Source organism: Physeter macrocephalus, chromosome 13 (genome assembly GCF_002837175.3).
Source record: "Physeter macrocephalus isolate SW-GA chromosome 13, ASM283717v5, whole genome shotgun sequence".
Lineage (NCBI taxonomy): Eukaryota > Metazoa > Chordata > Mammalia > Artiodactyla > Physeteridae > Physeter > Physeter macrocephalus.
The window spans coordinates 16,954,198-16,979,620 of NC_041226.1; the positions used below are offsets into that span (position 1 = coordinate 16,954,198).

Here is a 25,423-nt window from a genome sequence, read left to right on the forward strand (position 1 = left end):
CAGTACAGTACAGTGAATCAGTTATACATACACATATATCTACTCTTGTAGATTCTTTTCCCATATAGGTCATTACAGAGTATTGAGAAGAGTTCCCTGTGCTATACAGTAGGTCCTTATTCATTATCTTTTTAAAAAATATTTATATATAGGAAAATCTTACCCATTCTTAAAGGCTTTCTTAAAATCTTCAGTTTCTCTCCTTTGTATGCTGCTCTCCAACAATACTGAATTTTAATTTAATTTTTTATCCCAGTATTTGTTATTTCTTGCCTTTTATCTTTTTGATCATGATCTTCACTCTGCATGCCCTGCAATCTGCAAAAGGTTGTAGATTCTCAGTAAACTTTTCATTCTTCAAACTAGCTCAAATGCTGCTTCCTCGGAGAGCCTTCGCTGGTCCATCCCCCAAATAATCAATTATTCCTCTGTACCTCATGCATACTTTTACTATTGTACATATCATAACAAATTATAATTATTTACATGTTCTTGAAGGTAGGAAATTACAGTGTCTGCTGTGTTGCCTTTCATGAAATAATTCCTGAGTTATAGCTTGATTTGTGATCCCCATTCTTAATATTTAAGAAAAATGCCCCACATGATGACAAAAATTTTGGGGGCTTCCCTGGTGGCGCAATGGTTGAGAGTCCGCCTGCCGATGCAGGGGACGCGGGTTCGTGCCCCGGTCCGGGAAGATCCCACGTGCCGCGGAGCGGCTGGGCCCGTGAGCCACAACTACTGAGCCTGCGCATCCGGAGCCTGTGGTCCGCAACGGGAGAGGCCACAACAGTGAGAGGCCTGTGTACCGCAAAAAAAAAAAAAAAATTTTGCATTAAAAATGACCTAATTACTTCTTTGATACTGTGCCAAGTTCATTGATACTAGGCCAGTGCATTAAACTATAAAGACAAGTTATGGTTTGGTGTGTGAGGTAAAAAATTTTTGCAAGAAAGAATATATGACCACACTCTTTGTATCGCTAAATTCTAAGGCTAGAATTTATGAGGTTGTATTCTGTGTGGCCTCAGTAGGAGTATGTCCGTATGTAAATTCTCATTGTGAATATTGTACATTGAGCTCGATTCAGGAGTTGTTGATGGCTTCACCATATGGAATGGTTGTTTCTCTACCCCTTGCTGTAGGTGTCAGGCAAATTTTTGCAGCTCGTGTCTTTATATCCTGTATGTGTGGGTACATACAAGGGACATAGAGATCAGCTGGTTTCATATATCGGGGAAGAATAGTACTTCAGCTCTTGGAGATAGGACTAGCTGCTTCTGCGACTCAGCACAATGGCAGTGGAATCTGTGTTTGTGTGTTTGCATCCATATCTGTGTACGGTTTGGGCTGGGGGGAGCACAGGTGTTGTTGGCAGGACACTGACTGGTGCTTGTGCTCTGCAGCGCTCCTCGCACTGCACTGCTCTAGTCCTTTCCCTCGGCTGTGGGAATGGGACAGGTACTATGGGGGACACAGAAAAGAATCAGATCCCTCTCCCTGCCTTCTCTCAAACTGGAGAGGGATAGGCGGTCAGGGAAATAGGTCATTAAAACTTAAGGTAGGAGGTGTAATTATTAAAGGACTTATAATGAGTTACTTCAGTAATAGAACCAGTTGGCAGAATATCCAGCTGCAAGGGGAAACCTCCTAAGAGTTGGTACAGATCAGTCACCTGACTCTCATGACGTGATCATCATCCAGGAGTGAGTTAGGTTGTGTGCCAGGAGAAATCCGTTCGGGTCCTGAATTAAAAATGTTTTTAAAAGAGATTTCTTTTATCTTTTTTCACTGTTTGCTGACTTTTATTTATTTATTTTTTACATTCCGCAAATTTAAAAAACAAGTAATAACGTATGAGAATCCTGGTTATCTGAAGTTTTATAATTGGTTATCTTAAAGTGAGCTAGCTAAAACGTTATCCAAATCTTACTTATTTGGCTTGGTAGAGTCCTTATTAAATCCTGAAATAATGCCATGCTTGTGGTAGGCACTTACAGAATAACTGATTAAAATTTAAGTTGATCTTTAGTCCAGCCTTAGCAAAATCACAAATAATTAGGGTCTGAACCATAAACAAATATGAAACAAATTAAGGGGAAGTCGCACTATTATAAGTATATAAAGTTTGAGTATGCCCAATGATAGACAATCACCTTCCTAATCTGCCCTTTGTTTTTCATACCTATGGAGAAATAAATTGTATTCTTTTTTTAATAAGAAATTCAGAAAAGACTCAAAGGTGAGAAAGGGCAGTAAGATAGTTATCCAAAGGAGAGAAGGAAAAGTAGGACAGTCTTCCTCAATTTAAATTGAAGTTATATTTCCTTTTCTGTCAGCTACCAAAGTAATTATATAAGAAATCTGGAATGGTGAGATCAATAAAATTAACCATTTAAAATAATAATATAGAAAACCTCAATTGTATTCAAGTAAAAATAAAACTTGGTTAGTATAAAGTTTTCTGTGCTTATTAGTCCATTAGACTGAAGCTTTGCAAAGTGTAATCTTATGAAGACCCTAATAAAGACCAATAATGTCATGGTTATGGGAAAGTTACTGTATTATTGAATTACACATGATTCATCCAGTTCTTAAAATTTGCAGTCCTTCTTTGATGCTCTAAATTTGATTATATAGCAGGGGTTATTTGAGTCTGTATTCTTTTTTTTTTTTTTTTTTTTTGCGGTACGCAGGCCTCTCACTGTTGTGGCCTCTCCCGTTGCGGAGCACAGGCTCCGGACGCGCAGGCTCAGCGGCCATGGCTCACGGGCCCAGCCGCTCCGCGGCATGTGGGATCTTCCCGGACCGGGGCACGAACCCGCGTCCCCTGCATCGGCAGGCGGACTCTCAACCACTGCGCCACCAGGAAGCCCTGTATTGTCTCTTGACACACATATCCTACATTGCAACTTGTCTCTAAAATGGGGATAATAATAGTACCTACCCCATTGGTTTGTTATAAACATGTTATAAATATGAAAAGCTCCTAGAATGTTGCTTGACACATACATAGTGCTCATTATGCTAGCAGTTATTGTTGTTTATTTTTATTGTTGTTATTACCCATGTACTAGAGAACTGGAAGTGAATAGCAAGAGGGAGAAAAGTGCCTCTTTTCATCAAAGAGTAACTGGGGGAAAAGCATAGGATTGTGCTTTATAAAAACAAATAATCTAAAATGTTCATAACATTTAGTAATTAGTGGTTCAGAATCACTAGATTGATTCAGAAATGGATGATTAAAATTTTTTCTACAAGTAGTTATTTTTATAATTAAAATTTCTTTTTCCATTTAATAGAATTAGTTTATTTTTTACGTAAATATCAACACTTGATTTTTTAAATTTAATTTTATTTTTAAAAAATTTTATTTATTTATTTATTTTTGTGGTACACGGGCCTCTAACTGTTTTGACCTCTCCCGCTGCGGAGCACAGACTCCGGACGCGCAGGCTCAGTGGCCATGGCTCACGGGCCCAGCTGCTCTGCGGCATGTGGGATCCTCCCAGACCGGGGCACGAACCCGTGCCCCCTGCATCGGCAGGCGGGCAGGCGGACTCTCAACCACTGTGCCACCAGGGAAGCCCCCCCTTTTTTTTTTTTTTTTTTTTTTTTTTTTTTTTTTTTTGGTATCTTCTTCTTTCTGTTTGTCAGCTTCTCCTTAAACACATCTCTAAAACCAGTTCCTTTAGGAACATGATCTCTGTCCTCAGAAATCTTGAGAGTAGTGGGACCATATTTTATCATGCATCTTTAAGTCCTCCAAACCCTAAATGCCTAATATTTGGTAGGGGCATAAAAAATGATGAGAGAAAGCAAACATAATTTTCAAGAAATATTCTACTGTCTTACAGTATATTTTAATAGCCAGGTAAATATAAGCAGAACTCTGTGTTAATGTCCTTATAAATGTCTGAGCTTTGGGGCTACTGATTATATCTAATCTACCTTTTATTGAGTTGAGACGTGTATGAAGTTTTCTTGTGTTTAATTTTGTTATAAAATGATAACACTGTTGGACTTCCCTGGCGTTCCAGTGGTTAAGACTCTGCGCTTCCAATGCAGGGGGCTTGGGTTTGATCCCTGGTCAGGGAACTAAGATCCCACATGCTGCACAGTGCAGCCAAAAAAAAACCAAAACCAAAACAAAAATGATAACACTGTTATAAAAGAGGTATAGATAACTGCTTGAATGGATAGTTTACTGTGTTTTTTGCATATTAATATATTCTAATATTCTGGATGAGATTAAGTGATACAAAAATTTCTGCCATATTTGCTCATTTTGATTTTTTTTTTGTTGAGGATTTTTAAAAATTCAGTGGACGGAAGAGAACATTGCAGATAGTTAGGTGCAGTTTCTTTTCTTCCCTTACTCAGTGTTATTTCCCTCCCTCTTCCCCATCTAAGCAGCAACAATTATCATGAATTTGGTGTGTAGTCTTCCAGTTCATGTTTTTTTACTTTTCCTATATGTGTATGTTATACATGTACAAAACTACACTAAGTAATTGGTTAATAGCTGCTCTTCTTTATGTATCATTTTGCATCTTGCCTTTAATTTGTATTATCTGATGATTAGTGTATTTGAGCATCTTTCTACATATTTATAGGCTATATGAGTTTCCTCGGGTATTATTTTTTTTTTGTTGCCCATTTTTAACTTTGGGAATTATCTATTCATATTTATTGCACATTTTTCTAGTGGTTAATTTTATATTTTTCTACTTGATTTATGTGCTATTTGCCTTGATTTTCAAAGTCCACATATTCAGAAAGACCTCTCTTGGTGATTATAAGACATTGCTAGAATTTCAACTGTAGACTTTAGGTTTGGAGTAGTTCAACCCTCCTGAGAATATTTTTTCACTGAGGTTTTTTTATCTTTTTCCTGTCCCTGTTTGCTTGCCATCACTCCTTCCTATTTTACTAGCGCATTTCAGCTATAGAGGAGTTTTTCCTGCCTCTTTGGTGATGAGGGAGGGTGGTAGTGATATGGAAGGCGGAAATAATAAGAAATAGAAAAATGAATAAAAATTTGACAAGTTTATAAAATTGATATTGCTATGTGTAAAATATGCTTGTGACCCTTGGCTTTTTGTTTTACTTGAAGTACATTCCAGATCTAGCATTGTGCAGCCAATAAAAAGATAATTCTCATCATTATCTGATTGGGGTGTGTGTGTGTGTGTGTGTGTGTGTGTGTGTGTGTGTGTGTGTGAGAGAGAGAGAGAGAGAATGTGAGCATTACTTGATAAGTTGTGTATGTATGTGTACATGACTTGGGGTCTGTTGTTGTCCTATCCACTATTTATTTATATACATGAGGTCTCTGCAGTGCTGTTATCCACTGGATTCTTGAGACAGGTCCACGTATCCATTACTTTCCAGAGCTACTGCATTAACAGTTGAAATCTTCTTCCTCCAGTGCCATTGGTGCTTCGATATTTATCTTCCGGCAGGGTGTGGTGATAGCAGCAAGGTCTTGGAGTTCCCAAGCTGTTTTGCAAGTGTCACAGAAGCTTTGAGGTTAGAAAACCTTCCTCAGGGAACATCCTGGCCCAGATTTCTTAATTTAAGAGTCCTTCCTTATTATTGCCTCTGACTTATGCCTTAAAAGTACGATCAGTGCCAGGAGAAAAGCTCATGACTCTTAGCCATGGGCACAAAATCTTGGCAGATCCTGATATAGGAATCTTGCAGCAGATTCTCTTGACATGAGTCTTTTGGAGAGAGGTGCCACTTTAGCAGAGCTTTGCTAGGAACTCTCTTCTTAGAATTGAATCTGATTTTTTTTTTTAATGGTTTAATGTAAGTCATTGAAGAAACTTGAGTTCTTAAGTCAGTGTAGAATGACTTCAATCCCTAATTTATCAAGTTCAGAAATCTTCAAGGTGAGAAATAGAAAGGCTGTAAGCAATACAATTTTGTCTTGTTTTTGACAAAAGTAGTATAAACTCTGGCAATTAATTTGGAAGTGATTATTTTATTTATTAAAAATATTTTTATTGGAGTATAGTTGATTTACAGTGTTGTGTTAGTTTCAGGTATATACAGCAGAGTGATAATTTTGAAATGTGTTCTGTATTTTAAAGAAAACTCCAATATTTGTATAAATCAATCCCTGAGTATGCTGATCCCAGGTTTCATTTCTTTTTTAAAAAATTTTATAAGTGATAAACACTTTTGTTTTCCTAAGCACTATATCATCACACTTAAACGTTATTAATAATACCAGTAACATGTATTTCAAATTTTCCTGATTGTCTTAAAAATCTTTGCTCTTGATTGTTTTGTCTCTTATTCTCTAACAGTTCCACCAGCCCTCCCCACTCCCACTCTTTGCTTTTTCGTGCCATTTGATTCATTGGAGAAACCAGGTCATCTGTCCTGTAACATTCTGGATTTGACTGATTGCTCCCTGTGGTGGTGGATAACTTGATCCTGTATCCGCAGTTGTCCCTGTAAACTGGTGGTTAGAACTGAAGGCTTGGTTAGATTCAGATTCAACCTTTCCTTCCCTTTTTCTTTCCTTCCTTTTTTCAATGTTATGTACTTCACATCATGAGGCCCATATTGTCTGGTTGTCCCCATTTACTTACGCTAAGACTGATGTGTGGATCTGTTGGTACCTTGTGACTGTTGGTTCAGAGGTAGCCATTAGAATCACTTTAAAGTGTTTAAAAATTCTTAAGAATCTTGGATTCTGATTGAGCAGGTCCTAGGGGCATGGGGAGAGATATAGATTAAAAAACACATGGAAGAAACCCCCAAACCCTCTACCTTTACTCAAATGTCGTAAGAATCATTACCTTTAATACATTTAATATGTAACTAGAGTGATAAAATTTACTTTTAAGCAATCGCTTTGGGAAGATATGTTTTGTGTGAAATGAAGCATATTTAAATCATTAACTGTGGAGGTGTTTGAGGCTACTGTGGCGTGGTAGAAAAAAATACTGACTTGCGGGACTTCCCTGGTGGGACAGTGGTTGAGAATCCGCCTGCCAGTGCAGGGGACACGGGTTCGATCCCTGGTTTGGGAAGGTCCCACATGCTGTGGAGCAGCTAAGCGCGTACGCCACAACTACTAAGCCTGCACTCTAGAGCCTGTGAGCCACAACTACTGAAGCCTGCGCTCCTAGAGCCTGTGCTCCGCAACAGGAGAAGCCACTGCAATGAGAAGACGGTGCACTGCAACAAAGAGTAGCCCCCGCTTGACACAACTAGAGAAAGCCTGCGCGCAGCAACGAAGACCCAAAGCAGCCAAAAATAAATAAATAAATACATAAATTAATCAATTAAAAAAAAAAAGAAAAAAAAATACTGACTTGGACCTGGGAGGCCAAATCATTTACTGTCTCTAAGCCCCATTTTTTTTTTAATCTAGAAAATAGGAACCCTAAGATATTTATCATAGGGTTGATTTAATGATTAACTGAAATGATTTATTTAAAAACAGTCCAGCACCTGGCGGTGAGTTATGTTGAAATCTGAAAAGCATTACAGAAATAGATTTTTTTCAATTGAGGTCTTCTTTGAGTAAAGCTTAAGAAAATTGAAGTAATAATATCTTATATGCTATTTTATATATATATATAAGCTTTTGTTTTTGAGCTTGTTTTTTTTTGAATGATAGGAGACTCATGACTCATGATGTAGTTTTAATATGTGTCATTAATGTAGCCTTTTTGGGAGAAATAGTGTTGGAAATCTTATTGTTTTTTATTTCCCCTTTCAGCTCCATTTACCTCTTAATTCTCCTTTGCCTGGAAGCGAATTGACCAAGGAACCTTTTCGTTGGGATCAGAGACTCTTTGCATTAGTGTTGCGGTTGCCTGGCACGATGTCAGTAGAATCAGAACAGTTGACAGGTGTGCCTTTAGATGACTCTGCAATCACACCAATGTGTGAAGTGACAGGCGGTAAGTTCTTTGCTGGCAGTAATTCAGTAACTTAAGCAGAGTTTATCTGAATGTTTTAAAATGTGCATTTCAAAATCTCCATGTTTGTTTTTGTTCAACAAATTAATATTAGAAGTCAGTAGACATAGATGGTTTTAAAACTACATTGATGAAGGTCTTTGATTCGTTTTGAATAGGATGTGAATACTATTGGGTCTGATAATGCATGATATTTTTTTTCTAACCATATAGAAAATGCTGGTATTTGAAGTTGTTAAACTTATTTTCTTATCTACAAAGATTGCTAATGATTTACAAATGCCGTAGAATTATTTTCTCTGAAAAAATGTTTTGAGAATCATCTCATTATCCATGTATTGATTAATGCCTGGTTAAGTACAGTTTTCCCCGGAGGCAAAGAGGAAGCTAGATAGGTTAGAGGAAACAGGCAGTGAGCTCTTAGCAGCTAGTCCAGGTGGTCTCTGTGCTCAGTGAACATTAGTGGATTTCTTGAAACAATATGTAAGAGATTCAGAACTTTTATGATGTGGAATTGGTTAACAGGTGGGTTAAATTCCTATGAATATGTATTGAGTGCCTACTGTGTACCAAGCACTGTTCCATGCTTTAGGACTTCCATAGTGAATATGACAGGCATGGTATTCTTGCTTTCATGGTACATTTTAGTTCTTGCTTAGGGAATTTGATACTAAAATGTCCAGGTCTGGCATACCACTATTTCATCAGTGTCAGGGGCTGTGACATAGTCTACATACACTGTCGGTGCTCTATTGGGATTCTATCATAGGCAGCTGTGTAAGTTAAAGGAAAATATAAAGTCTAATTAATATTTTAGGTGCCTTTCTTCTAAAATTTTGTGGATATTGGAGATCTGCAAATTTCACAGACAAAAAGGGTATCACATATAGATAGGTATGTGAAAAAGACAATTTAGAAGAAGATTCCGAAATCACCGTTGGTAATATCTTTCAGTGACCCAGAAAACTTAGTTGGTCAAGGAATTAGGGAGCTTTCCCCAAATATACATCCTGAATCTCTTCTGATGTAGTGGTTTATTTACCTCTCTTCATGCTCCTGCTAGCAATAATGGGAAACTGCTCAAATGTCACTCACCTTTCCATTTTATATGAATAGTATGTTTTCTTCTTTATTTTCAAAGAATGTTGACTAAAAAAAGTTTTGAGGATAAAACACCAGAAAAGTAGAAATAACAGAAAAGCTAACATCCACTGGTGTTGTGCTATCCAAATATGTAATCACCGCTAATAATTCTGTGCATTTTTAAACTTGATGATAAGAGTAGTGTGTGTACATTTATTTTTTCCATTATAGAACAATTCATGTTCATTAAGGAAAAATTGGAAAGAAATTTGCCTGTGTTGCCAAAATAATTAATATTTTGTTATATTTTTAATGTATACTTTAAAATTATATAATTGTCATTGTAAGCATTTTTCTTTTATTATCAGGTAATTAATGAATACTCTAGCCAAATAACTGTTTTTGATCCTGGGAATACAGCAGGAACGATAGACAGCTTACATTTTGGACTGTGTGACAGATGAAATCATGTAAAATGAATAAATAATATTTCAGAGAGTTCTCCTTACTATCAAGAAAAAAAAATAGGGTGAGGGTGCAGAGGGTAATGAGGCAGAGAATGAGTATTCCTGGTAAGTCTTTTGAGGAGGTGACTTTTTTTTTTTTTTTTTAACCATAAACCTAAAGGATATGCTTACCCCAGTTTGAATCAATTTAAAATATTGCATGTCCTTGGAGATTATTATACTCTTTGTCTAAAGAAGTAAATAAAACAACAATTATTTATAAATTACATTTGCATATCTCTAACCTTGATGTTAAAGTCAGTTGTTTGAATAGGGATTAAATCAGCCCTGGTTGTATCTTAAAAATATTAATCCCTCTAAAATTATTGTTACAGCATGTTCATCAACCCTCTCTCTTTTTTAGATATTTTAGTTCCAGGTGTACAACATAATGATTTGATATTTGTATACATTGTGAAATGGTCACCACAGTAAGTCTAGTTAGCATTTGAACAGAAATCTGAATAATGGAGTAAGCCATACAAAGATCTAGGTTGAGGAAATAATAAGAGAAGGAACATGCCCCATGTTTTGGGGAGCAACAGGAAGGTTGATATGGCTGGAGCTTATGTAGGGAGAAGTAGAGAGTAACAGGTTTGTTTAGAGAGGTAGGCAAGGGCCAAGTATTGAATAGCCTTTTAGGCCATAATAAATATTTTTTATTTTCCAAGTGTGATGAGAAGTCATTGGAGGGCTTTTTATAGGAGGTGACATCTGATTTCTGTTTCTGAAAGATCACTTCAGCTGCTGGATGAGAATATACTGTAAAGTGGTGAGAATGGAAGCAGGGAGACCAGAAGAGATGATAGTACTTTGATCTAAAGTGTTAGGTTTGGAGGTGGTGGGTGAGAGGTGGTCTGATGGAAAGGAGAGACTGAGGGCAATGAGGGAAGAAGGAATCCAGGCTGATTCCTCGATGATTCAGTTGCCCTGAACAATTGGAGGTGAATGGCTATGCCAAGTACTGGGATGGTTACTCAGAGGAGAAGCAGGTTTGGGAGAGGCGCAGGTATGACATCAAATTTTAAAAATGCCTAATAGACATGTTGGTGGAAGTATTGAGGATAAAAAGCTTTTTATAAAAATTGTAAGACTTTTCTAGATTAAATAAATTTAACTTTCTTAGCCTCTATAAGAACTGTTGCCCAACTTAGAAATGTTCCTTTTGTCTCTTATCCATTTTACTAAAATGCTAATCTAGTATTCTCTGGGGGAAAGTTTTTTTTCCTTTGTTTCACTTTACTGCCTTCAGACTCACTATGGTTAGATTTTTGGGGGGGATCCTCTAAAACACAAGTGAGCCAGCGTCTTGACTTGAAAGTATGTGCTTTTCTCACAAATATTATTAGTGATCCCAGAAACTTTATCCTTCAATACAAGGTGTTATATACATTCCAAGAGGTGAGTTTTGACATAAAGAATAAGAGAAACATGACATAGGTTATAGGTTCACTTTGTAAAGATGGCAAAATTTCCTTTAACTTTCAAAAGAATTAATGAATTTTTGTTATTTTCTAAATGACTCAAGTTTATTTTTTCTCCAATTTTCATAAAATGTCTTTGTTAGTAATTTTATTTCATACTAAGATCGTAACTTCTTTACTTATATTTTCCTAATCAATTAGCTGATGACACAGGTTAGGGGAGTAGAGAGGATTGCCACAATTTTATACTTAAGAACTTCTGTTTTTTATTAACATCTTGGGAATATGCTTAAATATCATGAAATAAGATTTTGAACCTTTATATAATCTTCTAAATACTTCTTGTGTTAAGACGATCAGCCTTTTTATGTATTGTTTTATGTATATGTTCAAATAGACTCAAAAATTTTTAATTTGCCAATTCTTTCAAATAAGTGTGGTTCCATATAGGCTTTCTATTTTAAATAGTGATTTCAAATTAACATCATGGTTTTCAGGGAAGAAGGTATATCCAGATGAAAGTGTCTAATACCTTGTAAGGGTTTGAATCTTGGCTGCACTACTATACTAACTTGAATAAATTAGTTAATCTCTCCATGCTTTAGTTTTCTCATTTGTAAAATGGAGAAAATAACCAATACAATTGTTGCTAGGATTGGATAAATTAATAGAGTGATTAGTGCCAGGTACATAGACACTCAGTAATTGGTGGGTATTTTTAGAAGTACGGCTCTTATTGTTGTATTCAGGGTAAGCCATTTGTTATACGATACTTGTTATTCTAAGCTGACTCTGAGGATTTGAATCACTCTACTGCCTCATGTTCTCTTTTCTGAGTAGCCTTTAGCAAATCACATGTTGAGTGTAAATTGATATGAGTAATTTGATATGTCAAATATAATATAACGTGTTTGGTAATAATTCGTTGAATTTCTTAAGGAATAGGACTTTTCCATATTGAGCTTATTGCAAATAACATTGTAAGATGTTTGATTAAAGAATTTTAGTTGTCATGGTTTTCAGCACTGGTCTAGATCAGTACAGATAATAGAAATATAAGTTATATATAATTATATATAAATTATAAATTTTATAGTGTCACATTAAAAAGAAACTGATAGGGAATTCCCTGGCGATCCAGTGGTTAGGACTCTGCACTTTCACTGCCGAGGGACTTGGTTCAGTCCCTGGTTGGGGAACTAAGATTCCACAAGCTGAGTGGCGCAGCCAAAAAAAAAAAAAAACCAAAAAACTAAAAAAAAACGGGGCGCGGACCCGGTTCCCCTGCATCGGCAGGCGGACGCGCAACCACTGCGCCACCAGGGAAGCCCTGGTAAAATTAATTTATATAATATTTATTTAAATCAATATATACAAAATATTTCAATGTGATATTGGTAATTAAAAATTATTCAGATATTTTACATTATCTTTATATTACATCTACAAAATCAGTGTGTATGTTATAGTTACTGTACATCTCAATTTGGACTAGCCGTGTTTCAAGTTTTCAGTAGCCATATGTGGCCAGTGGCTGCAATATGGGACAGCACAGGTCTAGATATATTTATTGAAAAATCCCTGTTTAAGATCACTGGTATTTTTTCTTAATCACTAGCATTTTAATGCTTCTGAACTAAAAATTTTATAGGTTAAAATATTCAAGAGGGAAATTCACTTAAGATAGGTAATTTCTAAGTATGTAAGCCAAATGAAATTCAGAAAAGCACATGCTACTATCTATATATTAAAGTGCAAACACTTAAAATATGCAGTACCTGCCAGCAGATCAATTAAATAATTATTGAGTATCATCTGTGTCCTTAGCATTAATCTTTAGTGATAATACTTTTGTTAAGCAGGAGTAAGATTTTGGGGGGTTAGTTACCAGATGCTGTGTATGTGTAATAAAGATAAATTGTGTTGGAAAACAGTTGGAGATAATTTTTTATATTTATATATATTTAAAAATCTCATTTCATGTAATACATTGTGTATATATATAAAATGATTTTTTTCATTGTGGTTTGTTCACACAAAGATTTCTATTTTCCACATACCTTTAATTACAAAGAAAAATTTACATACTCTCACAAAATGGAATTGTTGATTGATTGAAAATAGCTATTTTTGTTTTGTTATTCTTCTATTAGATAATGAAAAGGTCAAACTTTATCATCGAACTTTTGTTAATCAGTATTGTCAAAAACCCTAATATGGTTCTTTTTTGTTAAAAGTAGGAATTTTTGCAACTTTATTCTTTTTATTTCAGGCCGTTCATACTCTGTATGTTCTCCAAGAATGCTTAATCAGTGTCTGGAGTCCTTGGTGCAGAAAGTACAAAGTGGAGTGGTAATAAACTTTGAGAAAGCAGGACCAGATCCTTCCCCTGTAGAAGGTATTATTTTACTTCTCTTATAGACATTTTAAACTGGCTTTATCAAGTATTCAACTAGAACTGAAAAATTACTATGATTTGGCCTTGTCAATGTTCAGGCCAAATTATTAAGATGACAAAACAGCTGTTGGTAAAGAGGGAAGATTAAATAGGAAAGTCAAGGTAATATGATAGTGGTTTGGTAGTATCGCCTTTTTATATTGGTTGTTCATAGCCTGAAAATTTATAAGCCCCAAAACCCTTTTTAAACATTTACAGATGAGCATATTTCCTTTTTAGTATTGTAATGCTGACTTTCTCCAGTATATATGCTTCTTCCATGTTCCTTAATTCACAAGAGTGTTCAACCTTAAGTGTTTATTTAATTCCTTAGCTACATTTTTTCTAAAGATCAGACTGATCAGAACCAAATGGTTGGTGTGGTTCCCAAAATGAGAAACCAGCCTTTGCCATTCAGCTTGATCCTTTAAAGTCTAGCTGAGCCCTACCTGGCTTTATTCTAATATTTTGTGATCATGAACTATTTATATTAGCCAGAGGGTATAAGGAGTTTTACCAGAACCAATGGACAGTTTACATCTGGACCTTCTGCCTTGTATGATATAGCTTATGACAAGAATTAGAAAGTCATTAATGGCACTGGCAGAGGTGATCCACTAGAGTGGGTAATTGGGAGAAGAGAAAGGTCATAGAGATGAGAAAGTGGTACCCTCAGAAGGGATTCTAGGGAAGGAGCAGAAGATGGTAAGATTATATAAATCGCATACTGTGTCTGGTTTAAAAAAACAAACTTAAAAAAAAATTGAATTGTTACACATGGAATATATTTATTTTTAAATTATTTTAGGACTTTGCTTAGAGTTAGGCACTAAGTAAATGTTTACTGAACTGTTAAGGAGAGTTACTGTTTTCTAGAATTGTTTTAGATTAAAGGTAGGCATCTCAAATCTGGATTTGCATATTAACTTTTCGTTTTAGTTATTAGGCTTTAGTTAAAAAGATTGATTTTAAAGAAATATTCATTTAGCAATACTTAACCTAGTATTTACTAAGCCAAGCATGATGGTGAAGAAATTGAGTGTTTGCCCTTATCATCTAGTGGGGAAAACATGTCATTTTTAAACAAGTATCTACCATAAAGTATGTTTTACATATTCTGATTGGACAAGCAAAAGATGCTGTGGGACCTCCTTTCACTTATTGAACTCATAGTTGGAATTTGCTGATGTTACTCTCTAGTGAATTCTGATATAATCTAAATGTTAAGCCTTAGTCATGATAGTATTCTACCATTTAAGAAAAATAGGAAAATCCAGAATTGAACAAGTATTAAGACATTTTTACTAAGTAATAGTAGATCTAATTTAACTGCTTATGTTTTTCCTTTAATGATACATACTTTCTTTGCTTTGATTTCTTTGCCGTAGATGGGCAGCCAGATGTATCAAGGCCTTTGGGATCTCAGCCTTGGCATAGCTGTCACAAACTCATATATGTCAGACCAAATCCTAAAACTGGGGTTCCTATAGGTCACTGGCCTGTTCCAGAGTCTTTTTGGCCAGATCAGAATTCTCCAACACTAGTAAGTACCAGAGAGACTGTGACTTTGTAATAGTAACCGTTAACTGCTTTTCCTACTAGTTTTAAGTGCTCCCGTCAGTCAAAGGTGTGGCTGTTGTATAGGAATTAGACAAGCGCTCAGAGTGCTCTGGTGAGCTGTTACTTGCTTTAGTGTACTGTATTGTTCATCAGGAAGTAATAGAGAAAAGGCATCTGTCTCCTTTAGAATCTAACATTATGCTTTTATTATTGGCATCTGGTTACAGAAGCATAGATATAACAAGAGCTTCTCTTTGGATTCTAAATATAATGTAACATGAGGATTTGTCTCTGGGACATAATATATAGTTTAAATGAAGGCTTAGAAAATAATTCTGTTGGTTTGCCTGCAGTGTTTTAGGACTTAGTCTTAGAAATTCATGTTGACTTGCATAGTTTTAGTTATATTCAGTGTTTTCAGTCTGGAGGTTTAAGGTAGCAAAGATTTTCTGGTCTTGTTTATAGGAATTATTTTTAGAAACAGTGAGGCTTGTTGAATGATCCTGGTGAATTATCAGTGTTCACTGTATGGTTCTTATAATAATAGGGTAAATTTATACAAATATCTATTAAATCTTGTTAACACCTTTTTTTCAGATTAGTGTATTTTGTAGTAACTGAGGACGCCATGGGATATGACAGTGGTTCTTTTGATGTTACCCGTAGAAGATAAGAGTTGTATTTCAAAGATCATTAAGCAGTCTTTAATAATGTTTCATGCAGCTATCATTTATGAATTAAATTGAACTCTTTTTGAAACCTTTTATGCTTTAAACCGATATCAACTCTTTAGGATAATTTCTACTTTTATTCTATACAAGGTCTATAAAGTGATATTTCCTTTATTCATTAGGGATTTAATGTAGTACATGAAATTAAGTTTTTATACATTTCAGTGAGGTATCTTCTTTCTTTTTTGGATTGAACCATCATAGTTTTTTAGTCTGGCTTTAGAGAAGCTCTCAATTTCTTTGGTCATATTACTTTCTCCTCTAGAGCCCTTTCAAAATTCTTACAGAACAGATATCATATTTATATGAAATATTATATTGTTGGTTATTCATTCTATTATGTTTATTTGACACTTACAGTAGTACATATGGTACTTGTTAAGTCCTAATAGGAAGAAATCCAAAACGAGTATCACAAGCATTATCTATTAATATTGCTCTAGTGGTCTATTACAAATTGTTACAAGCCATAGAGGATTTTGAAGTGTCAGTAGGATTTCAGTTGGAGGAGGAAACTGTGTGAGAAAAAAGTATGGAAGTAAAAAAGAGCAAGGTGAATTTAGATGAATGGAAAGTAACTGTGAGGATAGGTGGGTCATAATATGTATGTAGGACATTGAGAGTACTATTAAATAAACCAAATTGCTCATGACTTTACGTGCAAGGTTAAGGAAGGAATTTGAGCTTTTCTTAATAGGGTTCATAGAACTGAAGACATTTTTAACAGTGTATTCCTTTCGGAAAATTAATCTGGTGGTTGTTACATGAACTGGAAGGTAAGCTATTTACCTAGAGGGCTATTGCTTTGGTTCACTTAATGTAAGAGTTTGAATTAAGATGATGGAAGAGAGAATGATAAAAAAAAAGAGAGAGAGTATTAGAAAGAACTGGCAAAATTTAGTAACTGAAGGATATTTGAGGGGAAATGAAATTTTTAGAAATAATAGTATTTCATATAAGAATTATTGATACTGAAATTAAATGTGATTTATTAGAGACTGGTTCTGAATTTGAATCATGGCTCTACCAGTTATTAGCCATGTGTCTTTGGTTAATTATCTTCTCTAATCCTCAATTTCCCATCTGTTAAATAGAGATAATAACTCCTATCTCATAGGATTATTTTGGGGATTAAATGAAATAATAAATGCCCCCACTTTTCTTTTTGGATCTCAATATTGTCATGCAAAAAAATAGGTGAGTTTCACAGACCCATTCAATATGCTGTATGTCAGCTACATGCTAGGCACAGGAGCAAAACAGTACTTCCCCTCTGGAACCTTAGCATTCCATAGGAAGGTCAGTCATATAAACATAATAGAGTACAGTGTGCTAACTGTCATAGGGGGCAGAGCAGAACCCAGAGGAGGTGGTGCCTAACTGCCTGGTGTGTGTTTGGGGTACATGGTGAGACTGTGTCAGGGAAGAAGTTTCTTAGAGGTTGGTACTTGCCTTGCCAGTTCAGTCTTCAAAACTTAGTTTGTTTGCATTATGCAAGGGAGAAAATAGTAAAGCAGCTTGTGATAACATATGAAACACAAGGGCATGAAAGATAATGATCTGTTTGGGCAACTGCAAGTCGTTTTGGTATGGCTGGAGCACAGGGTGTACATGGTATGGTGGTTAAAAGGCAGATGGGGACCGTATTGTCAAGGCTCTTTGTAAAACAATATTAAAAGAAAAGGATCTGGCCCTATTTTTAGGTGGTTGGCTGCTATTTTTACCCAATAATTTGAGTTAGGAAAATTACATGATTATATTTATCTTTCATGGCCATGGGATTGATTGGAGGGCGCTGACTAATTAGGGAGACTAATTAAAAATGAACAGTTGTACTAATATAGTCTGAGAAATGATGAAGGCATGAATTAGAGTGGTAAGAACTAGCAGGTAAATTTTTAGAGAGATGAGAATTTAGCATTGACAGAGGGCAGTAACTAAAATAGTGAGCATCTGCCATGTTTATGTGTTCTGCTAAGTGGCTTAGGATTTGTGGTATCATTTAATCTAATTCTTTGTGACAGGTATGGAGGATAAGAGGGAGATATTAAGGCTAACATCTAGGTTTTTAGAACAGGTTTTGTGGTTTGGGGGTGAAATAATGAATTGGGTAATAATATATTTGAGGGACCTATAGAAAATTCAGGTTATGTACAGTAGGTGGTTGGATACATAAGAGAAATGAGAGAGATCTGGTCCCTATACAGTAGATTTGGGAGCCACCAGCATATGTAGATAGTAACTGAGGGCAAAAGGAGTCCTTTATAGCTGTGAAATTTCACATTATTTCTTCATAGCTCATATTTTCTTCACCAATCTTCACTTGGTGAGATTTTTAGGAAGGAGACTGTTAAGGGGAAAATAGAATAACTTGCTTTTTTTTTCCTTTAAAGTATTGTGGTTTTTGCAGCTCTACAACAGGGCCTCCAAAGTAGGGTGTATTTAACACAGGGGTAACCAATACAGTCTGCTGGAATAGGGAAGGAAAGCATTAGAACTTCTATGTATGTTTACTCTTTTCTATTTTTAATATTATTTTGGTATATATTTTATTATGTACCTATAAATTAATAATTTACAAGTATAAATATGTATATGCCCTAATGTATATTCAAAAATTTGTACTGATCAATGTGTGTCATCAATTTGGAAGCTAAGTAGTTAAATTCCTACAACTGAGGACTTAGGAAGGTTTCTATTAAATTAGTTGTTTCTTAGATATAAAAATTAATGATCACTTATTTAATTCCAAAATTTTGCATTTAATTTTTCTGATAAATTTGATTTTAAGACTTAACGAAAATTTTAATTCTGTATAGATTTTGAAGTGTTTTTTTTCTTGTGAATATTATATAATTTAAGCATTACATTTTTAAGTATTTTCTTTCAGCTTAGTGGTGCTTTTGGTAGTAAATTAAATTCTCACTAGTAAAACTGAGAAACTGAGTAAACTTTGGTAGTGAGGGATACTAAAAAGGAGTTTGTTTCTGGTACTTTGTGAAAGAGTAATAATAAGACTTTCCCGTCTAGCCACCTCGTACATCTCATCCTGTAGTGAAGTTTTCCTGTACAGACTGTGAACCTATGGTTATTGACAAATTGCCTTTTGACAAATATGAGTTGGAACCTTCACCGCTGACTCAATTTATCCTGGAAAGAAAATCTCCTCAAACCTGTTGGCAGGTGAGCTGAACAACTATAGCGATTTAAAATTTTATTTATTTATTTAATTTTTATTGAGAGTATAATTGATTTACAATGTTGTGTTAGTTTCAGGTGTACAGCGAAGTGAATCAGTTATACATATACATATATCCACTCTTTTTTTTTTTTTCTTTTTTTTTTTTTTTTTTTTTTGCTGCACTGGGTCTTTGTTGCTGCGCACAGGTTTTCTCTAGTTGCAGTTAGTAGGGGCTACTCTTTGTTGCTGTGCGCGGGCTTCTCATCGTGGTGGCTTCTCTTGTTGTGGAGCACGGGCGCTAGGCGTGTAGGCTTCAGTAGTTGTGGCACGTGGGCTCAGTAGTTGTGGCTCGTGGGCTCCAGAGCACATGCTCAGTAGCTGTGGCGCATGGACTCAGTTGCTCCACGGCATGTGGGCTCTTCCCCGACCAGGGTTCGAACCTGTGTCCCCTGCATTGGCAGGTGGACTCCCAACCACTACGCCACCAGGGAAGCCCTATCCACTCTTTTTTAGATTCTTTTCCCATATACGGCATTACAGAGTACTGAGTTGAGTTCCCTGTGCTATACAGCAGGTCCTTATTAGTTATCTGTTTTATATATAGCAGTGTGTATGTGTCAATCCCAGTCTCCCAATTTATCCCTCCCCACTCCCCACACCATAAGTTTTATTTTTTACATCTGTAACTCTATTTCTGTTTTGTAGATAAGTTCATTTGTAGCCTTTTTTTAGATTCTACATATAAGCAATATCATATGATATTTGTCTTTCTGTCTGACTTGCTTCACTCAGTATGAGAATCTCTAAAAATTTAATTTGATGTTTCTTAAAAAGTTAAATTGAATCCGTGGTTTATATAACATTCTGTAAAGGTTATTAAATGTGAAGTTTTAACTACTCCTTTTTAACAGGTATATGTGAGCAATAGTGCAAAATATAGCGAACTTGGCCATCCCTTTGGTTACTTGAAAGCCAGTACAGCACTGAACTGTGTCAACTTATTTGTGATGCCTTACAATTACCCAGTCCTCCTTCCCCTTTTAGGTAAGTTATTCTCATCACATTCTCTGTGGCTTAGCGTACATACAAATTTTTCCTAAAAACAAACTTTGGGAACGTCCCTCCCTTTCTAAGTTTTCTTGTCTTCTGGAAATTAATGAAGATTTTTTTTTTTAATACTCTAAAATACTGGAGCTGTATAAGGTTGTGTTATAGCAACCCGTGCATGTTTCTGGTAAATTGAAAGTCAGTGTCAAACTACTTTTGATTCTGCAAACTATTGAAGATGTTATATTTTAAGTTTCTAAATTAAGTATTCTCTAAGTTTTTTGCAATTAGATTTCTTACATAGTTAGAATTAGTAATGCAGGCTTTGTATTCAGTAAATAATTAGACATTTTGTAGAAGCATATCATATTTATAAGATCTGAGTATTTTCTAAGGATTTATCTATACTTTTAATTTTCATTTGGCAAATTATTTTAAATGATGAATTTGTTCTAAAATAATATGATAAGCCTAAAGTTGGTTTCTGGGGACCATTTGGCTATAATTTTTTGAGGGGTACTGTTGGAGAAGACATCTTTCCCTTCATGGAACTACATCAGATTTAAAGGTTACAGACAAAATATTAGTAGGTATATTTTATAGAAAACATCATGCATACTTTGTTTCTGTCTTCAAATCTGTTTCATATCTAGATTTTCCTTGTGTATTTTCTGATTCTACCTTTATTATTACATTTAATTTTAGACCATAATTGGCACCTTTTTATTTTTAAAGTGGTATTACTACTCAAAAATGCCAGAACCAAAAATTTTACCACCTTTAATTTTGTTAAAAATATAGGTCAGATGTTCCTCTCTCTCTTATATAAATAAGAAAGCAGACTTTAAAAATGAAACTTATTTGACTTGATTTTCGTGTGTGAAAACAATGAATGATGATAGTTTGTTCACATTATAAATTTATAGATGACTTGTTTAAAGTACATAAGGCAAAACCAACATTGAAATGGAGACAGTCATTTGAAAGTTATTTGAAGACAATGCCTCCCTACTATCTTGGGGTAAGAATATTATTGTTAAAATAGAACTTGTTATAAAATTTTATATTATGCTTATAGTTTACTGTAGGTATTAAAACTTTTATTTATTGCTGTTATAGAATAAATGTCATGAAAATTGAGTGTACAAATGACCCATATAAATGTAATGGGAAAGAAATGTTTCAGTGATTTGCAGAATAATGATGATAATGAGAATATATATATATATATATATATATATATATATATATATAAATGGTTACCCAGGCCTGGTTCTATCCTAAGCATGTATTAACCTCATTTAATTTATATGGTAACCCTATGAGGCAGAAATCACTGTTCTTATTTTACAGATGAGGAAACTGAGGCACTAAAAGATTAAATAATTCATCCAAGGCTACATAGCTAATATTTGGGGGTCAGGAATTCAATCCCAGGCAGCCTGGCTTTACAATTTAAGCTTTTAACCTCAATTGTTATACTACCTTTTAAAATTGCAGTTTTATAATTATTTCCCTTTAAGGGTACAAAAAAAGGTTTGTGTTGCATTAGTCCCTAAGTCTCCAGAAATATTACTTAAAACCTAGTGTATCATAATAGATAGGACCAATAATGCATATATTATTAAATATATTACTTTATTTATTTTGTGAAAAGTAGCTTCTTAACAAAAAGACCTACACTAAAAGCACTTTAAAACATTACTTCTGCTTTTACTGCAGGAATGTTACAGTATTTGACTGTAACTAATCTTTCTAAATGGTCCCTAATAAGAACACTAATTTCTTGAACTTTGAAAATCATATGTTATAGTTGTAAGAGAAAAGTTGTGTGTGTCTAGCACATAGTGCCTGCTATGTAAGAGAGGGAAAAGGAAGAAACACTTGAATATGAACTGTTGCATATGTTTGACTCCTATGTTTCATAGCAACTGGGAGGATTTAGCCAAAGCCACATGAATATTAAATATCAGATCTGGGATTTGATTCCAGTTTGACACCAGTGCCTTTGTACACTTTCTAATATGTCATTGGGTGGTTATCATCCTTTTTCTGACTCTGTCCCATTCACATGGGCTAGACAGTCCTGCTAGTGATATTTTTCCTTGCACAAAGTGGCTCTCTATTAGTCCTTACAATTGAAAATCACTATATCACATCCATAGTAAATATTAGATGATTTTTGCCTCCTCGTTTTTCCTTCACAGCTTGTTTCTGGTTTTTCAGCTCAGCTAATGATAGTGGTAGTAATGATTAATACCTACTGAATGCTTACTGTGTGCCAGATGTATTTACATGTATTAATTCATTTAATCCCATGACAACCCTATGAGGTAGATACTACTATTATCATTTTACACATGAGAAACTTAAGGCACAAAGGGGTTATATTACGTGGTACAGGGTCACAAAGCTAGTGAGGGGTCGAGCCACAACTCTTCCAGTTACCCAAGGTAGAAATCTTCTATTTTCCTTGACTCCTCTTTCTACTTACTACCCGAGTTCTATCAAATCAACCTCTGCAATGAATCTCCTGCCCTCTTCTTCTAAACTTAGTGTCTCCAATGATGCCAAGAAGTCCAGGACTTCACCCTTTCTTGCTCTGGGTGTTATTATAGCCTCTAATCCTTGTTTAGTATTTCAAACTGCCTTTCATACCACTGACAAACATTTTAATGAAGTACAAATAAGATTATGTGACTCTTATTGAAGAAAAGGAGACATTTTGGGAGGCGGAATTTTCAAAATTGACAATACATATAGCTATAAGTTTTTGACAAGCTCAGGATTGAGTGGTATTTTCTTTTTTCCTGTAGCCTTTGAAGAAAGCTGTTAGAATGATGGGAGCACCTAACCTAATAGCAGACAGTATGGAATATGGACTTAGTTACAGTGTCATTTCATACCTCAAAAAATTGAGTCAGCAGGTAATGTTAAGAAATAGAGCCATTAAGTATTTTGAATGGTTTTGGCTAAGGTGGTCAATAGGCCAGATGTTAGTTCTTGATGATTCTAATAGAATTCCATCATATTAATGTATTAAATTTTAAAACCATGTATATCATATATTAACATAATTCTGTCTCAAGTAAATGGTATGCTATGTTTTGAAATGATAATTTCAAGCAATAATTCCTAGTTTGTGAAAATGGCTTTATTAATGTGGTCCTAGCCTTCCTGTATGTGAACATTCTTGGTTTTCTTTTGGGAAATTTATGTTAGAAAGTTGTTTTTCTTAGACAAAAAAGTCAGTTTCTTTTGCTTTATGTTTTAAACCTATAGCTTTTTCTTTCAAAATGGGAGTTTCTTTTCAAATATTTGTAAAAATACTGAATTTTGTCATTTTGGGCATAAATCATGTTAATAGATACTACAGTAGTCAAGCAGTATACACTTCGACTGCCAAGTTATTAAAATTGTATAAAACACAATTTTTCCAGTACTTCTGCCATCTCTACTTCAAGTGCTAATTGAAATGTAGGTTGGAAAGAATCAAAATACTGCTATTTGCTTTCCAGTGAAAAACTCCATCAGTGTTTGCCATATCTATGAACATTTAGTTATGTGCTAGTAATAATGTCTTTAAGTAAATATTGATGAGATTTTTTTTTTTTCTAATTTTATTTCACTTCTGAATTGGAAATATATATTTTTATTTAGGGTACATTTACATTTCATGGTTTAGGTGTAGTGGGTATTTAATAAATAAAATAAATTGAAGCTGTGTTTGTGTACCCTGCTCCAAAAGGTAAGAATCGTGATGATTTAAAATCTTAAGACATTATTGTTTAAACTATGTTCAGTTTACCAAGGACTTGACATAAACTTCTCTACTTAAGTAGAGTTTTTAATTTCTTATGTACTTTTAAAATATAATAAATACTTAATTTATGGAAGACCAAAACGATTAGCATTTAATTTACCACTTCAGATTATGTCAGGACAACTTTTGTGGTTTTTTTTTTTTGCTTTAGGCGAAAATAGAATCTGATCGAGTCATCGGTTCTGTAGGCAAAAAAGTAGTACAGGAAACTGGAATTAAAGTCCGAAGCAGATCACATGGTTTATCAATGGCTTATAGGAAAGATTTTCAACAGCTGCTCCAGGGAATTTCAGAGGATGTTCCTCACAGACTGCTAGACCTTAATATGAAAGAATACACTGGGTTCCAAGTTGCTTTGCTCAATAAGGTAATGGTTATGTGAATTTAGTACTGATGTAGTTAATAGTCTGTTATATTGTTGAATGTGGCAGATTTTCTGTTAACTGATACTCGGTTTGTCCGAACTTCTGTACCTCCACAGAATAATGATCAATTATATTATTATTGAATCATTAGATTTTAGAGTTAAACACTGTACATGGTGAGTGGATGAATGGATGGACTGCAAAGAGCAAACCATCCCATTCATTTTATAGACGAGAAAACAGGCTTAGAGATTGCCTAAAGTTACATAGCTAATGGTAGAGTTCACTGTAGTTTGGTACTTTTGTAGTGCTGACCTTGGGTACACAGCATGATCCTGAAGTGCTTTGTGAATACTCATTAAAGAGATCTGCATCCCAATAGTCTTTTTGTAGAAACAGGCAGGCTGATTCTAAAACTTATATGGAAGTGTAAAGGTCCTAGAGTAGCTAAAACGATTTTGGAAAAGAATAAAGCTGGAAGAATTGCACTATCTAATTTTAGAAGTTACTGTAAAGCTACAGTGATCAACCTGTTGTGTTGTTGGCATAAGGAAAAATATATAGATCAGTAGAACAGAAGTAGGCCCTCACACGTAGAGTCAATTGATTTTTAACAAAGGTGCCAAAATAATTCAGTGGGTTAGGAGACAGTCTTTTCAACAGATAGCCTGGGAACAATTGGCTATCCATATGCAAAATTATGAACTTGACCCTTACCTCACATTACTTGAAGTGATCATAGTCATACATATAAGAACTGAAACTATAAACTTCTACAACAGAACAGGAAGAAATCTTTAAGATGTTGGATTATGGGTCAATGAAGGTTTTCTAAAATATAACACACAAAGCACACACACACACAAACTTGATAAATAGAACTTCATTAAAATTGAAATTTTTGTCTTCAGAAGAAACTTTGATGTTTCTCCCAGGCAAGCTACAGCCTGGGAGAAAAGCATGTATTGAATAAAGAACTTGTTTCAAAATATATAAAGAACTCATAGAACTCAATAATAAAAAGACAAACATCCAATAAAAAAAACAGACAAAATATTTGAACAGACAGCTCATATACAAACTTGAACAGGCACATAAAAAGATGTTCAACATTATTAGCCACTGGGGAAATGCAAATTAAAACCATACTGAGGGGGCTTCCCTGGTGGCGCAGTGGTTGAGAGTCCGCCTGCTGATGCGGGGGACACAGGTTCGTGCCCCGGTTCGGGAAGATCCCACATGCCGCGGAGCCGCTGGGCCCGTGAGCTATGGCCGCTGAGCCTGCGCGTCCGGAGCCTGTGGTTCGCCACGGGTGGGGCC

The 25,423-nt window shown here is 35.0% G+C and overlaps 1 protein-coding gene across 6 annotated transcripts in view; it reads left to right on the forward strand.

Annotated features, from left to right (window-relative positions):
- The window catches only part of INTS6 (integrator complex subunit 6), a 110,928-nt gene that overhangs the window by 51,885 nt on the left and 33,620 nt on the right, over window positions 1–25,423 (forward strand). For all 6 annotated transcript variants that reach the window (XR_003682505.2, XR_008618943.1, XM_028497279.2 and 3 more), the window contains 8 exons: window positions 7,745–7,928; window positions 13,232–13,357; window positions 14,785–14,939; window positions 18,718–18,870; window positions 19,780–19,912; window positions 20,842–20,936; window positions 22,732–22,842; window positions 23,890–24,105. Coding sequence is in view for 4 of the 6 variants with exons in the window: in XM_028497279.2 (XP_028353080.1) it covers window positions 7,745–7,928; window positions 13,232–13,357; window positions 14,785–14,939; window positions 18,718–18,870; window positions 19,780–19,912; window positions 20,842–20,936; window positions 22,732–22,842; window positions 23,890–24,105 (1,173 nt within the window). In the remaining 2 variants the exon portion in view is untranslated. The remainder of the gene's footprint in view (window positions 1–7,744; window positions 7,929–13,231; window positions 13,358–14,784; window positions 14,940–18,717; window positions 18,871–19,779; window positions 19,913–20,841; window positions 20,937–22,731; window positions 22,843–23,889; window positions 24,106–25,423) is intronic.